The 15,438-nt window shown below is 58.1% G+C and overlaps 2 protein-coding genes across 21 annotated transcripts in view; both read left to right on the top strand.

Moving 5' to 3' along the window:
• Positions 1-1,196: 1,196 nt before the first annotated feature.
• PUS1 (pseudouridine synthase 1) lies at positions 1,197-9,339 on the top strand. Of its 2 annotated transcripts, none has more exons than XM_037161081.2 (6): positions 1,197-1,275; positions 1,756-1,987; positions 3,739-3,876; positions 4,875-4,977; positions 7,220-7,911; positions 9,064-9,339. In XM_037161081.2, the coding sequence occupies exons 2-6, from the start codon at positions 1,766-1,768 to the stop codon at positions 9,109-9,111; spliced, it is 1,203 nt and encodes a 400-aa protein (XP_037016976.2). In that variant the 5' UTR covers positions 1,197-1,275; positions 1,756-1,765; the 3' UTR covers positions 9,112-9,339. The 2 variants fall into 2 exon arrangements, with proteins under 2 accessions (XP_037016976.2, XP_037016975.2); XM_037161080.2 differs by lacking the exon at positions 1,197-1,275 and adding an exon at positions 1,436-1,632.
• A 2,752-nt stretch (positions 9,340-12,091) lies between these two features.
• EP400 (E1A binding protein p400) overlaps positions 12,092-15,438 on the top strand; it is an 80,608-nt gene continuing 77,261 nt past the window's right edge. For all 19 annotated transcript variants that reach the window (XM_037160961.2, XM_037160959.2, XM_037160963.2 and 16 more), the window contains exon 1: positions 12,092-12,231. The gene's annotated coding sequence lies outside the window, so the exon portion shown is untranslated. The remainder of the gene's footprint in view (positions 12,232-15,438) is intronic.

Here is a 15,438-nt window from a genome sequence, read left to right as displayed (position 1 = left end):
GTAGTTTTACTGGCCTAAAAATCCTCTGCCTGTTCTTCCCCCCACCCCAGTTCTGGATTTTTTGCTGTCTCCGTAGTTTTGCCTTTTCCTGAAGTCCACACAGTTGAAATCACACAATATGGCACCTTTGCAGATTGACCTCTTCACTGAGTAATGATATTCTCCATGTCTCTTCGTGGCTTGATAGCTTTTTTTCCTTTTAATGCTGGGTGACATCCCATAGTCTAACCACTTCCTTCCCATGCACCTGCTGAAGGACATCTTGGTGCTTCCCAGTTTCAGCAATTACAAATAAAGCTGCTATATCCATCCTGTGCAGGAGCCTGACTGTGACAAGTGGGCCCAGGAACGCTGGCCTGGGGGGTGCAGTGACCATGCAGGATGACCTCAAAGTCCCCTCTGCACATTCCTTGCATGTTCACAGCTCCCCAGGCCCACAAGGGCCTTTCAGCCAGGAGGGCTGGGCTTGGGCACCCACCCTGCCTCAAACCTCGGCCCCCTGGGCGCCAATCCCAACTTCAGGCCTCAGTCGACCCTCTGTAGAACGGAGATGCAAGATCACCCGTTGTAGCTGGTGGGGGTGAAGAGGCAGCAGGTATGGCGGTGCTCTGCGTGAAGGTAGCTGGATGCTTCGTAATGCTGCTCAGCCGCCTGAGCCTGCCAGGTCACAGGGGACCTTGTCTTTCCTCACCTCAGGAACTGGGAAGGCAGCGTGCTTCCTTTCTGCAGAGAGAAGGGCTGTCCTGGTGGGCTCATTTGGCACAGGAGCTCTTTCCATTAGGGCCTGACTTGTGAGCTAGAGGAGCCGTATCAGCCTGCAATTTGCCTGTTCTAAACATTTTGCACACGGCGTGGCCTTTGCATGTAATCTCCTTCACGGAGCATGAGGTTTTCAAGTTTGCTCCTGTTGCAGGGGCGTTAGGGCTTCTCGTTCGCCTTTCACAAGGCATTTGTTACTTTACAACGCAGTATTATGCGAATGATCCGTGTTGTCGTTATCTGTCTCCCTGAAGATGCACGCGTTAACACGTGTAACCTGGGCAGGGGCCTGGAAGTGTTACCGTTAGGACCGCTGTCCGCGCTAAAACGTCGCGCGCAGCCGCCTTCACGGCTGCCGGCAACCAGCCAGGAATCTGCTGCTGCTGCCAAGCCCCGCCCCGTCCCACCTCCAAGCCCCGCCCCGAAGGACTTTTTTCCATCGCGGCCGCCGTCCGGCCTCGCGCTGTTCTTCCGCCTTCGCTCACGTGGTCCGGCTGGGGTTCAGTCTGCGGCGCCGTGAGTGGGACCGGGTGGGGTCGCGCCTCCCTGGTGCCGGGCCGGGCCGGTGGCCGGTAGCCGGTGGCCGGGGTTTCCTGATTTCCAAGAGGAAGTCGGGGGGGGGGGTGGTGGGAGAGGGGGCGGGGCTGGAGGACGAGGTGGGGACTGGGGAGGTCAGAGGTCAGCCTGGGGTCAGGGGACGTCGGAGGATCGCCGCGGGCGGGGCGGGGCCTCGGGGGCCCGGGGAGGTCTGGAGTCGCGCGCGTGTACCCCACCCGGGCTGTGCATGGGGCTCGCCAGGCTGCGGGCGGCGGCCGGGGCCCTGCAGAGAGCCTGCGGAGCGTGGACGCCGCGCCTGGGACAGCGCCTCCTCGGGTAATGTCCGCATCTGTCTCGTCCTGTGTCCGGGTCGCGGAGGCCGGAGCGGGGGCTCCACCCCGCGGTCCCCTGGCCGCGCGGCGTCCGCCAGTCTTGCCGACAGCGCCTCTGTCTTTCCAGTTGGCCCCCCATGGCCGAGAAGGCAGAGACCCCGGTGCCCATGGGGACCAGGCAGGAGCAGGACAGGAAGGCCCGTAGCGGCTGGCAGGGCGGGGGCAGGGCATGGGAGGACACGGAGCAGCCGGCAAAAAAGCTCAAAAGCGGAGCGGACGGGGAGCCGCCCAGGAAACTGCCCAAGCGCAAGATCGTGATGCTCCTGGCCTATTCTGGGAAGGGCTACCACGGCATGCAGGTGAGCGCCATGCAGGTGAGCGGTGCGAGCGTGCTCTGACTCGCCCGTGACCGCTCCGTGGTTCCGGGTAGGGCCTCCAGGGGGCCGCCCCAGGGAAGGGCAGACACGTCGCTCTTCCACCCTGTTTCTCGGGTCCCAACAGGTTGAGATTGGAATCCAAGTGCTTGGACCTTGTGCCTTGCACGGGAGATGCAATTGTCGGGGCTTTGACTCGTCTCCCCGGGCGGTTAAAGGCCCAACCGTGCCGCTGACCCGGCGCCACACCTGGAGCGCATGGTTGGAGCGCTCCATGCCTTGGGTTCCTCACCTTTGACATGGGGTGATCACAGCACCGGCCTCCTGGAGCAGGAAAGTGCACAAGGCTTGCTGATGCTGTGCACCGAGACCCAGGTGCCCCTGGGGAAGATTGGGGACTCAGCTGTCCCTGCCCTTTACACCTGTTGAAGTGACGGGCTGTGGGCAAGGGGGCCCCTTTTAGAATTCTCTCTCCAGCCTGCCAGCATGATCCTTTCACAGAAGGCAGAAGGTGCTGCCCAAATGCTTGTAAACTTTCTCCTTCCCTCTTGTCCTCACTTCTGTTTGGGTCAAGTCTCTAAGCCTGACTCACAGTGAGAAATTCACTGCTGGAACAGAGTATCTAAGCGAAGGGAAGTTTAGAAAAAGGTGTTGCAACTTTTACTAAGAACAGTAGTAATGGTAAGTTACTTTGTATCCTATTTTGTTTTTACAAAAGCACCGCTTGCACTCCTGAAACCAAGTTCATCACATCACCACTGGTAGACTGTGACCTTGGTTCAGTCTAACAGCCCCAGGCGTCTGCAGGAGCAGGCCAACCCACGGGAATGCATTTTCCAGGGTGGATTTGATTATGCGGATTTTTGCCTTCAGTGCTGCCTTGAGGACTTTGAGAGAAGGCCTATCATCTTCTATTTGCCTCAGTTTCCCTGTGAGGGAAATGGTGGAGAGTGACGACTCACAGAACGGGCGGAGGGGCAGATGGAGAGACTGGCATGGGGGTTGTTCCCCGTTTGTTAATGTCCGTTCCCATCACCTGAACATTTATGACTCCATGCTGAGTGAGGGATTGGATCTACACTGTGAGGTAGACTTTGGGAAGGACTTCCCCCTGTGCTGAGGCCCTGTGTCCCCTGAGTGGGAAAGGCTTTCTTAGAGAGTGGGAAGGCTGGTGGTCTCACCAACACCATAGGGTCCTGCAGGCCCTGGATCAGGGTTGGGACAGCTTCCCGGGATGGTGTCAGAGACGGCTCCGGAAGCAGGGGCTGTGTTCCCCTGCCTGCGTCAGTCCTGGGAGGTTGTATGGGCTCTGCAGGCACTGAAGGGTTTACGGAAGCCAGGAACGCCAGACCAGCCCCTGCTGGTGGTGCCTGGGTGTGTTTTCTGAGTGAGGGGCCTGCCTCCCTGCAGTCATACGGGAGGGGTCCCTCTGCAGACAGAAGCGCCCCACATTGGGACAGTGCTGGTTTCAGGGCTGACTGGGTGGAGGAAATGACAGCACGGCCGCTGGCCATTCGCCTGCTGCCTGGGGTGGGGATTCCTGGAGGCTGTGGGCACCCTCAGCTGGCCTTCCTCCTTCCCCTGGGAGGGACGAGACGCAGCGTCTCCCCACGCCCACAGGCGTGGTGCCCGACTGGGGGTGTGGGCAGACCACGCCTGCCCCTGCCAGGAGCAGTCCAGGCCTGCTCTTGTGGATAGCGACCACGCGAAAAACCGCGTTGTCTCCTTTCCTGCAGAGGAACGTGGGGTCCTCGCAGTTCAAGACCATCGAAGACGACCTGGTGTCTGCGCTGGTGCGGTCGGGCTGTATTCCGGAGAACCACGGTGAGGACATGAGGAAGATGTCCTTCCAGCGGTGCGCCCGCACAGACAAGGTAGGCGGTGTCTCCGTTGGTCAGCACTCCCGGTTCCAGGTGACGGCTGCCTGAGTGAGACCCGTCTCGTCAAGGTGGGAGGACGTTGCTGCTGGTGGAGCAGAGACGGCTGGGTCTGGACGCCCACTGCTGGCAGCGCTGCGTCCGCTCCGTCCTCTGCCCCCGCCATGACGTCTCCCGCCATCGACCGGCCGTCTCAGGTGCAGTGACACACGTGGGCCAGCCACACTGCGCCGTGCATTTCTGCTTGCCGCAGTCGGAAGGGAAAAGGAAACCAGCAAAATCGGTGTTAGTAACAACGTTAGTTTAAAGGTTCCTGGGGTGTGTTTTTCGTTCTCTGGCCATGAGTGCTGACTCCAGTGCGGTGTCGGTCCGACAATCGGCCCATCGCTGTGCGTCTTGTGGACTCAGGAGCCCTGCGACTGTGGCCCAGCACCGTCCACCTGGAATCACGAGATTGAGTCCTGTTGTCTGGTCAGCTCACACATCTGCCCCGGGCCCAGTTCCTGGCTAGCGTGGCAGCCATCATGTTCCCGGACATGGGCCTGGCTCAGGCAGTAGCCCCCCTGCACAGGAGAGTAGAGGGGTCGCCAGGGCTGGGCCCAGGTGTGGTTCAGCGGGGCAACAGGGCTGGAGCATGTGAGGCCTCCTGGTAGAAGCAGAACACAGCGTGCTCACACCCCACTCTTCTGCGACGCTGGCTGCTGGGCATGTCCAGCCCTGGGCCAGGGGGCAGCAGTCTCCTGGACGGAGCTCTCGGCAGGTCGGGCCCCGGGACCTGCGCATCGCCTGGTCTCAGAGGTGCACAGGTGCCCTGCACTGTCTAGGGCTTCCGTTGTCTGAGTTGCCTTCTGTTCCCCCTCCTGAGGTGGCTTTCCAAAAGCAGAACTCCTCTGGGAACAGACGTAACCTCGGCGTGGTCCTTCTGTTCGGGAGATCCCTGCGGTGCTTGACGAGCAGGCCTCAGCCGGCCCCTCCCACCTGTGCTTCCTCTGCAGGGCGTTTCCGCAGCCGGCCAGGTCGTCTCCCTGAAGGTGTGGCTGATTGACGACATCTTAGAGAAGATCAACAGCCACCTCCCGTCCCACATTCGGATTTTGGGTAAGACCTACAGCGTGGGGGCTGCAGACGTACTCGGCCTTTCTCCTCTCCCCAAGTGTCTCTGGTGGGGGGGGTCGAGACGACAGAGAAGGTGACGAAGCAGGTGGGGGCCTGGGAGTCCGTTTTCCCGCCTCCCTCAGAAAGGGCAGGCTCGGAACATCCCTCTGATTGCAGCTACACGGGCCTGGTTTTAACCAAACCCTGGATGTGTAGGTCCAGGTTCGGTGAAGTTAAAACACGGGCCGTCGTTCCCTCTTCCAACAGGCCTGGTAAATAGGACTTTCTCCGTCTCATTAAAAAGAGAAAATCCAAGCTGACTCCCTTTTAAATGGCATGTGCATGACATTCAGGTTTAGTGTGGTGTTGGGTGACTACTGTGGACCTTGCCATGTGTCTGTTCTTTGTCCCCCTTTATCTGCTTTCTTTCACATTAATTGGTACTTTTCATAGTTCCATTCGTTAGAAACCTAGCTGCCTCGTTAGCTGTAACGCGGCTGTAGATTTTCAGTGATGGCTTTGCGGTGTAAAGCAAGGGCTGGCAAACTCTGTGGAGGGCCGGGAAGTAAATATTTTGGGCTCTTTGGCCACATAGATCATGCTGTGTATTATATCTTACTCTTTATTTTTAACCCACCCTTTCAATGTCACCTCTCTGACTGTGCAGAAATGGCCCTGACTGAGCCATTTTTTGCCAGTCCCTGGTTCAAGGGCCCGTCTCTAACTTACTGCCTTTTCAAGCGAGGTCACACCACTGTGCAGAGTCGAAAACTGTGACTGCACAGCCGCCCCTGTGCCCGCAGCTTGGGCTGCTGTGGACACATTTTATATTTATGGACGTTACAAGTTCCACACTACATTGTTACTGTTTTCTCTTTAAGCAGCCACTTACAATTTTTAAGGATACTTTTTAAAATTGAAGTGGGATTCATGTGTAATAAACCACTTATTAAGTATTCAATTAAGAAGCTTTGGGCCCTGGCTGGTGTAGCTCAGTGGGTTGAGTGCGGGCTTGCGAACAACCGAACAACTGTGTTCGAGTCCCAGTGCCTGGGTTGCAGGCCAGTTCCCGGCAGGGGACACACAACAGGCAGCCACACACTGATGTTTCTCTCCCTCTCTCCTTCCCTTCCCCTCTAAAGATAAATAAACAAAATCTTTAAAATAAAAAAATGTATCTTCAAAAAAAAAAAGAAGCAGCTTTGCTGCACCTGTGCACCCGGCTCTTTATTCCCCCTTCTCGCCGGCAGCCACTGCCCTGGGACAGTTCCTGTTTTTACAGGTTCGAATGAGTCGGAGCCGTTTGCCGCGTGCTCCTTTCTGTCTGGCTTCTCCCGCTGAGCCTAGGGGAAGACTCTGCGTGTTGCTGTGTAGCCAGTCTGTTCCTTTGTATTGCTGGGTGGCGTCCCGTCCCGTGGGTGTCCACAGGTTGCTTATCCATTCACCTGCCGGGGTCACTTGGGGGGTTTTTCACTTCGGGGCTGTTCCAGAGAAGCTGCTGTGAACATTTGGGTGCAGGTTGTAAGGATTCTTCTTCTCCCTTTTTTTTTTTTTTAACCAATTTTCAACTGTATTTTAAAAAAGATTTACTTTAGAGGGGAAGGGAAGGAGAGAGGCAGAGAAATACCAATGCGTGGTTGCCTCTCCTGTGTCCCCTGCTGGGAACTGGCCTGCAATCCAGGCATGTGCCCTGACTGGGAATCGAACTGCCATCTTTCGGTTCGCAGGCCTGTGCTCACTCCGCTGAGCCACACCGGCCAGGGCTCCCTTTTGTGTTTTTCACTCAGTAGTCAACCACGCGTCGTGCCCTAGCGGCGTCGGGTGTCTCGGAGGGGCCGCACCTCAGACCTGCGTCCTGACCTTCAAGGGCTGCCTCTCGTGTTGTCCTGTGAACACTCTGGAATGTGTCAGATCATTTCCCCATTACTGGGCTTTTTCAGTTGTTCCTACTTTTTTTTTTTGGCTGTTACGGTGCTGCCTCTGTGGCCACATCTGCAGAGTAACTTCTAACAGTGGGCTCACTGCTGCCGACGCCATGGTCTGGTCCCTGCGTGCAGCTGTGGCGCTTGCGTGGGGTCTGCACAGGGCGCCCCCAGCACCCTGGCCCCTAGCCAGCCTTGGGTCTTGCAGGCGTTGGGTTGTTGCCCACAGGTGTGTGGTGTGGGGTGCACTTGGGACTTGTCCTTAACGTGGGCTGAGGTGCCAGGGCCCTGGCGCGCCTAAAGCCTTTGCTCTCGTCCCGCAGGACTGAAGCGTGTTACAGGCGGCTTTAACTCCAAGAACAGGTGTGACGCCAGGACGTATGTGTACATGCTGCCCACATTCGCCTTCGCGCACAAGGACCGCGACGTGCAGGACGAGACGTACCGGCTGAGCCCGGAGACGCTGCGGCAGGTGAACCGGCTGCTGGCCTGCTACAAGGGCACCCACAACTTCCACAACTTCACCTCGCAGAAGGGGCCCCGGGAGCCCAGCGCGCAGCGCTACGTCCTGGACATGTTCTGCGAGGAGCCCTTTGAGCGGGACGGCATGGAGTTTGCGGTCATCAAGGTGAAGGGGCAGAGCTTCATGACGCACCAGATCCGGAAGATGGTGGGCCTGGTGGTGGCCATCGTCAAGGGCTACGCCCCTGAGGATGTGCTGGAGCGCAGCTGGGGCGAGGCCAAGGTGGACGTGCCCAAGGCGCCGGGGCTCGGCCTCGTCCTGGAGCGTGTGCACTTCGAGACGTACAACCGGCGCTTTGGCTGCGACGGGCTGCACGAGCCGCTGGACTGGGCGCGGGAGGAGGCGGAGGCCGCGGCCTTCAAGGAGCAGCACATCTACCCCACGATCACCAGCACCGAGCGCCATGAGAGGTCCATGGCCCAGTGGCTGAGCACCTTGCCCTCACACGACTTCAGCGCCACTGTCCACGCAGCAGCCAGCCCCGCTGCCAAGGTGGGGCTGGGGGCAGGGGCCGTGGGGGCCACAGGGCTGGTGGGACCCCTTCCAGGAGCTTGGCTAATTCTTGTCTGTCTATTGTGTCATCTGTGGCTGAGCTTTTAACCAGCTGTGTGCTGGTGTCATCGTGCCCATTGTACACATGAGCAAGCTAAGGCACAGAGAGGCACATCACTCCCCCAAGGTCACACAGCAGCTGGGGAAACAGGACCAGGGTATTGGACCGGGTGCCTGGTGACCCTGATGCACTGCCCAGCGCTAGCCCACACTTAGTGACCTGGAGTCAGGGACATGCTCTGCAGCATTTCCATTTGTGACATGGAGGTGACCAGGTGACTAGGACGTTCCTGGGCCGACTGTGCTGGTCAGCTAGCATGCACTCTCTCTTGCTGGTGCAGTGGGTGCCCAGAGGGTGGCATCCTCACCTGGCACTCGGGGGAATCTTCCCATGACCTGGGCTCACGGAGAAACATTGCCGCCCTCCGCACCTGGAGTTGTAAACGCGTGTCCATGCAGGCAGGTGTCAGAACAGCAGGTGGTAGGCCAGGTAATGAACGTCGGCCAGGGCCAGGGAGGCAATCGGGACCAGTGGAGACGGGGCCGAACGGGAGCTCTCGTTTGTCTACGGGGGAGACTGCCACTGATGTCCACGTTGGAGCGCTTACGCTCTTCCAAGAGAAACTGGTATTCCAGAATTTCACGTGAACCCCTCACTCCTTAAATGTTGTTGGTTATTCATTTCCCCGAGTGCCGTGAGGCTGGGTGGAGACTGTCCAGCTTTGGCCTGGGAAAGCCTACCGCCTGAGTCCATCTGGCAGGCTGCTGGCCGCTTGCTACCTTCACACTCTGTCGAGGGGCCTGCTCTGTCCATTTGGAGAGCCCAACTGCAGGTTTGCTGAGGTCACTGTATCCTCTGGAGATCTCGAGGAGGCCTGTAAAGACCCTGCACCTCTTTGTCCCCAGCCCCTGGCTTTCACGTTCTTGAGTCGGTTAAGACAAAGTCTGGCAGAGCACTAATGCCTGCCTCACTCCAGAAGGGGGAGGTTGGAAGGGGCTTGGGGTGCCACAGGCAGCCCCTCCACAGGGGGGAAGCACCCACACCTGGGCAGCTTGCTCCTCCTAAGCTGTTTGTCTGCTCTGGCTCTGCAGGTCCCCAGCCCCCAGGAAGGCAGTGAAGGGGATGGAGACAGTGACTGAGGCGGGGGGCCACCCGTGGAGACGCGTGCGCCAGGAGCTGCTGCTGCTGCACTCGGCCGCATCCCTCGCCGAGATGTGGCCTCGTCACCTCAGGACCTTGAGACCCACATCGTGCCACAGATGTTTCAGCTCAGCATGAACTCTGTCCAACTCAGCCTGTCAAGATACTATTTTTTTAGAGAAATGATTTTCTTACTAAATGAATACAAACTTTGCTTAGCCATTCCATTTCTCTTGGTCTCTGTTTCTTTCACTGAGAGCTGAAAGGAGCTCTGTGTGCTGTGCAGGATAGGTGACCTGGTGAGTGTGTGGCGTGGGTGGCAGTGGGTGGAACACACTCCCAGTGGCCCTGAGGGTTGAGGCCGAGAAGGTGGTGCAGCCAGGGCATCTTTCCAGGACTTGGCTTTAAGCCACTGGGATGGGGCTTGGCTGTGCTTAGTGGAAGCCTACCAGGTGTCACGGACAGAACAGGTGGCAGCTGGGCCCAGCATAGTGGTACCCAGGCTGGAGGAGCGCCTTTCCTCTGTCCATCTGGCTCTCCAGCACCTGGCTTTTGTCCTGGTCACATCTACCCACCACTGTTAATGGTCCAGGCAGAAGGGGGGGCATATTTGAATATGTCTCTTAGTGTGAGCTCTCCCAGGAGACCCACCGGCAGCTTACTTCCTTCATTGTCATGTCTAGCTGCAAGGGAGGCTGGAAACTGCTTTTTATGAAGTGGCGCCCAGTGCCAACCCAGAACTAAGTGACCTGTTAGCAAAGAGGGGATTGGTGTGGGCAGGTGGGTCATCGGCAAGTCTGCCGAAGAAGCTGCAAGAGGATTTCAGGTGGGGAGGTGGTGTGTGCATGCATGCACATGATACATGTGTGTAACCATGTGCATATACACATAATGTGTGCGTACATGGGTAACATGCATGTGGGTGTGTGTGTGTGTGATGTGGTGTGTGCACATCTGTGTGTATGCACATGCACCGTGGGGTTGGGGAGATACCTTCAGAGGATTTTCCAATCTTACTCATTCTCACCATTTCAAATTGCTTCATCTCCCGGCACTGGGGGCCCCGCCCTCACCCCTCCCACCAAGGCTTGTCTTTCTCAGCACATGTGCTGCGACTCCCCTTTATGAGCAAATAGAAGCCATGACTTGAACTCCCCAGCTTCTTGAATCTGCTCCAAGCCTGCACTCCTCTCCTGCTGCCTGATGTTGCTGTGGGAGCGGCCACTTTCCTACCTGACACAAATGCCCGCAGGTGCCCTCAGCCCCACCCCCCCCACATCACTTCCCATCTCCCCTTTTGTCTTGACCTCTAACACCTCTATTGCGGCATCAGCACTCACAAATGTGAAGTCACTCCTTTCTGTTAACCAACTAATTTTGTCCCCTTTCAGCTGCCCCTTTCTTGTCTCCTTTCTACAGCAAGTTTTCTTGTAAAATTTTTCAGGGTGTTTAATATCAGGGAGGGCATTTGCACCTGCATTTTGCTGAGGAGTTGATTGCCTTAGCCTGCATTTCTTTTTTTTAAGTAAACTTAATTGGAATAGAAAACTCATCTTTTCAAAGTGCACAGTTCAGTCGTTTGTTAGTAAACTCACAATGTTGGGCAAACATCGGCACTACCTAATTTCACGACGTTTTCATCATCCCCAGAAGGAGACCCCGCATCCCAAGGTAGACCCCATCCTCTCCCCGCAGCCCTTGGAAACCACTAACCTTTCCACCTCTGTGGACTTGCCCATTCTGTACATCAGAATCATACTATTCTATCATACATATTGTACATTCTGCACATTAGAATCATATACAACATGTAGCCTCTCTGGCTTCTTTCACAGAACATGTTTTCAAAGTCTATGTAGTACGTGTCAGCATTTGACCCCCTCCCCTTTTTTGGCTGACTTTTATTATCTGGATGTGCCACATTTCATTCATTCACCAATGAATGAATGATGGATATCTGTATTATTTCTATCTAACCCTGTCTGCTATGAATAATACTGAGAATGTTTGTTGTGTATGTTTTTGTGTGGGTACGGTTTTTATTATCTTGGGTATAATACTGAGGAGTGGAATTCCTGTTAAGGAATGGCTCTCCTTAACTCTAACATTTTGAGGATCTGCCAAAGTGCATGTCTGCCATTCCCATCAGCAGTGACGAGGGGCCCGGCTTCTCCACACCCTTCTCCACACTGGTCCGACTTCTTGATTCTAGCCAGCCTGGTGGATGATGTGGGATCTCCTTGTAGTTTTCCGTTTGCATTTCTCTGGCCCCAGAGAGTGTTGAACATGTTTCATGTCCTTATTAGACCTTTTTCGAGGCACGTCTGCAAGTTCTTTGCCCGGGAAAAAAAAAGATTAGTGTCTATTTATTGAGTTGTAAAGTCTTTATTCTAGATACAAGTGCCTTATCCAGTATACGATTTGCAAACACTTTCATTCTGTGGGTTGTCATTTCTCAATGGTGTCGAGTGAAGCACACAAGTGTTTAATTTTAATGATGTTCAATGTATCCATTTCTTGTTACTTATACACTGTTGGTGTAACTTCTGAGGAACCGAGGTGGTGAGGCTTGACACCTGCGTTTCTTAGTTCCAGCAGAGGCACCTGGGCCTGCGATCCGGTCGCGATCTCTCGTGCGAGCGGAGCGAGGTCGGGGTTCCCGCGTGCCTCTTTCACGGGTGGGCGCCTCCTCCCCCCCCCCTCCCCATTTGTTTCAAAGCCCAGTGGCTATGAGCGGGGACTCCCTTTGCTCCGCCCCGCTCCGCTCTCTTGTCGCTCCCGCCTCGGGGCTCTCACCCCACCGACCGTGCGCCTTCGACGGAGCGCGCGGTGTCCCTCCAATCCCGACTGGACTGCTGGGCTCGGCCCCACCCACCCGCCCGCCCGCGGCCGTCTAGGCACCTCCCACTCGCTGACGTCACGCCGCCGTCACCGCGCAGCTGCGGCGCGGGCGCGCGTCCCTTCCGGCTCGCCGTAGCAGGCGCGCCGCCGCGTTTTCCGCCCGCGGCCCCAGACGCACCGAGTCCGGCGGAGCGGCGCCTCCTCCGCCTCAGCCGCCGGTTCCCGGCTCCCGGCTCCCGATTCAGCCCGACGCGGCGGGAGCGCGGCCCAGGCCCCGGGTAGGTGGCGGCGCGGGGCGCGGGCGGGGGTCTCCCCGAGGGCCTGCGCCGAGGGGCCGGCGCCGAGGGGCCCGCCGCGGCCGCCTCCCCCGGGCGCGCCGCCGAGAGCAGGCCGCGGCCGCCGCGGCTGTGGGCGGGCCTGCGCGCGGGCCCGGTTCCGGGTCGGGGGGACGGGGCGTGCGGCCCACGGCCTCCTCGGGGGCGTGCGTCGCGGCGACGGGTGGGCCGGGCGCGGGGGCGCGGCCGCCGGGACTGGAGCGCGGGCCGGGCCGGGCGGTCCTCGGGGCGCCGCGCGGAGTCCTCACGCGACGGGTCCGCTGCCGTCTGGCGCTGTGTTTTGATTCGGGTGTCGGCGCCCGAGCTCTTCGGCGGGCGGCGGGAGTCCCCGCGGGCCACGGTTTGACACCTGTCAACGCGGGGCACCTGCGGGCGGGCGTCCGGACGGCCTCGCTCGCCGCCAGCGGCCGGGCCTTGTCCCGCGGGCGCGGGGACGACGCGGCAGCGGCCCGCGCTCCGCGCTCGCCCCCGGGGCCCTGGCGTAGCTTTGTTCTCTTTGTCGGCCCTTTCGGCCGGAGCTGGCGGGCGACGGACACAGCGACGCTTGTGATTTTCCTAGGGGGACCGCTAAAAACGCTCTCTGAGTGGCGGGGGGAGTGTGGAAAAACGTATTTCAAAACCCTAGTTTAAAAAAAAAGTAAAAAGTGAAAAAGTGGCCCCGGCCGGGTGGCTCGGTGGGCCCGGGTGCGGGTCGGGGCCCCAGTCTGGGCGCGGGCGGGAAGCGAGCTGTGAGCGCGCCGCCGAGGAGGAGGGGCCGCCGGCCGGCGAGTCTCCCTCTGTCGGGATGATGGAAGTGAAGTAGACTCCGTGATTTAAAAGCACCCCGGGATCATCGCTCTGCCCCCCAAAGATGAGCACGATGAACACATTTCTTCATGGCCTCTTGTGTCCGTGCAGCTTTGTGGCAATAGTTGGCAGTTGCATAAAGTCATTTTACGTGCTTTTAAAAAGCTGTCGCTAGCATGGTCGAGGGCCATTGAGGCCTGTGGAACAGCGGTCCCCAACCTTGGTGGCACCAGGGCCCTGTGTTGTGGAAGATGGAGGCCGGTGGGGGAGGGACGGGGGGCGGAGCTGCGGGGGTGGGTGGTGGATGAGCGGAGCGCAGGTCCGCTGCTGACCGGACCCCTGCAACCCAGTACCTGCCGTTGGTGACCCTGACCGTCAGGGACTCAACCTCTTGTATTGGACCCGCCCCTTCCATGCCTTCTCCAGGCCTTCAGCTCATTTTCTCTCCAGTCTTCAGCTTCCCATCCTGGGTCTCTACGGCTTCCTTTTGCTCCAGAACGGCACCCCCAGTCCCCAGGTCCTCTCTTTCCACTGCTCTGGAACCAGCATCAGCTGAGCTTGTGGTCCCATCTCGCCTCTGGAGCGGCTCCCCTGCGGGCTCCTAAGGCCACGCACTGCCAGGCGCCTGCCCCTGTGGGCAGCCTCCGACCTGGCGGCCTGGCCTCCTCGAGGCACCACTGCCTTGGGGCACCCAGCTGCGCTGTTCTCCTTTGACCTTGCTGGCTGACTCCCCCGTGTCCTTGCTGGTCCCTTCTCATCGCCTTTCCCTGTAAGTGCTGCAGTGTTGCTGGGCGGCCCTCAGACCTCCTCTTGGGTCTATGTGGCCAGGTGACGCGTTGTCCTCTGTCACGCTGTCGGCTTCCTGCCAGTACATCCTAGGTGTGCATCCCCTGCTTCTCATGCCCCTCTGCATCTCTATGGGAGGCATCTCTGTCTTCCCAGCTGCTCGGGTCGGACACCGTGGTGAACCCCGCTTTCTTCCACATCCTCAATTTCAGCTGTCAGCACCTTCAAACTGGGCCTCACACCCGGCCACTGCTCCCTGCTGTCACTTGAGCCCCTGCGGCCATCTCACCCTTGGGTGACTCCCCCGACCCGCTCGCTGCTCTCTGCTCCCTTGAGCTGCTCTGCAGTCAGTGCCACGCAGCAGCCTGGCTGATGTTTTACAGAGACTTCATTTATTTACTTTTAGAAAGAGGGGATAGAAAGAGAGGGAGGGAAACATCAGTGTGTGATTGCCTCTTGCAAGCCCCCAGCTGGAGACCTGGCCCACCACCTAGGCATGTGCCCTGACCAGGAACTGAACCAGCAGCCTTTCAGTTTGCAGTCTGCAGTTTGCAGTCTCCACTGAGCGACACTGGCAGGGCCTGTGTTCCAAGTAGAGGAAAGGTCTTTGTGCACCCTCACTTTGCTGTTTTACTTATCTATAATAGAACTTACACAGCCCAGGCTGGTGAGTGCCAGTCTGTGAACTGAAAGGTCACCCGTGCAATTCCTTGGGGGCACAGACCCACAGTGTGGGCCAGGTCCCCAGTAGGGGGTGCTCAAGAGGCAACCCTTGGACGTTTCTCTCTTCCCCTTTCTCTAAAAGTAAATAAATAAAATAAGTAAAATAAAACAAAAACCTTATACCTAGCAGTACTTACTCTTTTTGTATGTAGAATTCTGAGAATTTCGACGTGAGTGTGATTTCTGTGGCAGGATTTAGAACAGCTCTTTCACCCCAGTTTCCACCTGCCTCCTCTCTTGAATCAGCCCCTCCCCGCAGCCCTTGGCACCGGCTGACCTCTGTGCCCTCTGGGATGCCAGGAAGAGGAACATGGTGTGGATGGAGCCTTTGAGTCTGGCCTCTTCCCCTGTGCACAGCCCCTTTGAGACTCACCCGGGCTACTGCGTGTGCCAGGGGTTGGTTCCTTTACGTTGCCGGGTCGTGTCCCAGGGTGTGGACAGGCCAGTTCGTCCATGCACCTGCTGACGGCCATTGGGATTGTTGCAGGCTTTTATGCAGGTCACCAGTGAATAGCTCTCATGACGTGGTGCTCAAGCAGCGGGGAGCACTCGGAGGGCGGCAGAGTTCCCCTCCGCCCTTTCCTCCTTCCCTGACCTGCCCCCAGCACTGACTGGTGTCTGCTTGTGTGGGCCGCTTCTGTTCACGGGAACCCATCTTCCCCACGAGTACCTCCCACAGGGGGTGAAACTGTCTCAGGTAGGGCAGTGGTCTGCAGCCTCCCAAAGGACCCCAGTGCATGAACAGACACACGGCACTACCGTGGTGTTAAGGTTTCCCGGGACGATCAGGGGAGAAATGCCTGCACGCGCTCCGGGGGGTGAGGGAACACTGAGAAACAGTAGGACGATGAACCG

Source organism: Artibeus jamaicensis, unplaced genomic scaffold (assembly GCF_021234435.1).
Source record: "Artibeus jamaicensis isolate MK-2021 breed Jamaican fruit bat unplaced genomic scaffold, CSHL_Jam_final contig_525, whole genome shotgun sequence".
Classification (NCBI taxonomy): domain Eukaryota; kingdom Metazoa; phylum Chordata; class Mammalia; order Chiroptera; family Phyllostomidae; genus Artibeus; species Artibeus jamaicensis.
The sequence above is the reverse complement of the archived record's forward strand: the minus strand, read 5'-3'. Positions and strand labels throughout refer to the sequence as shown.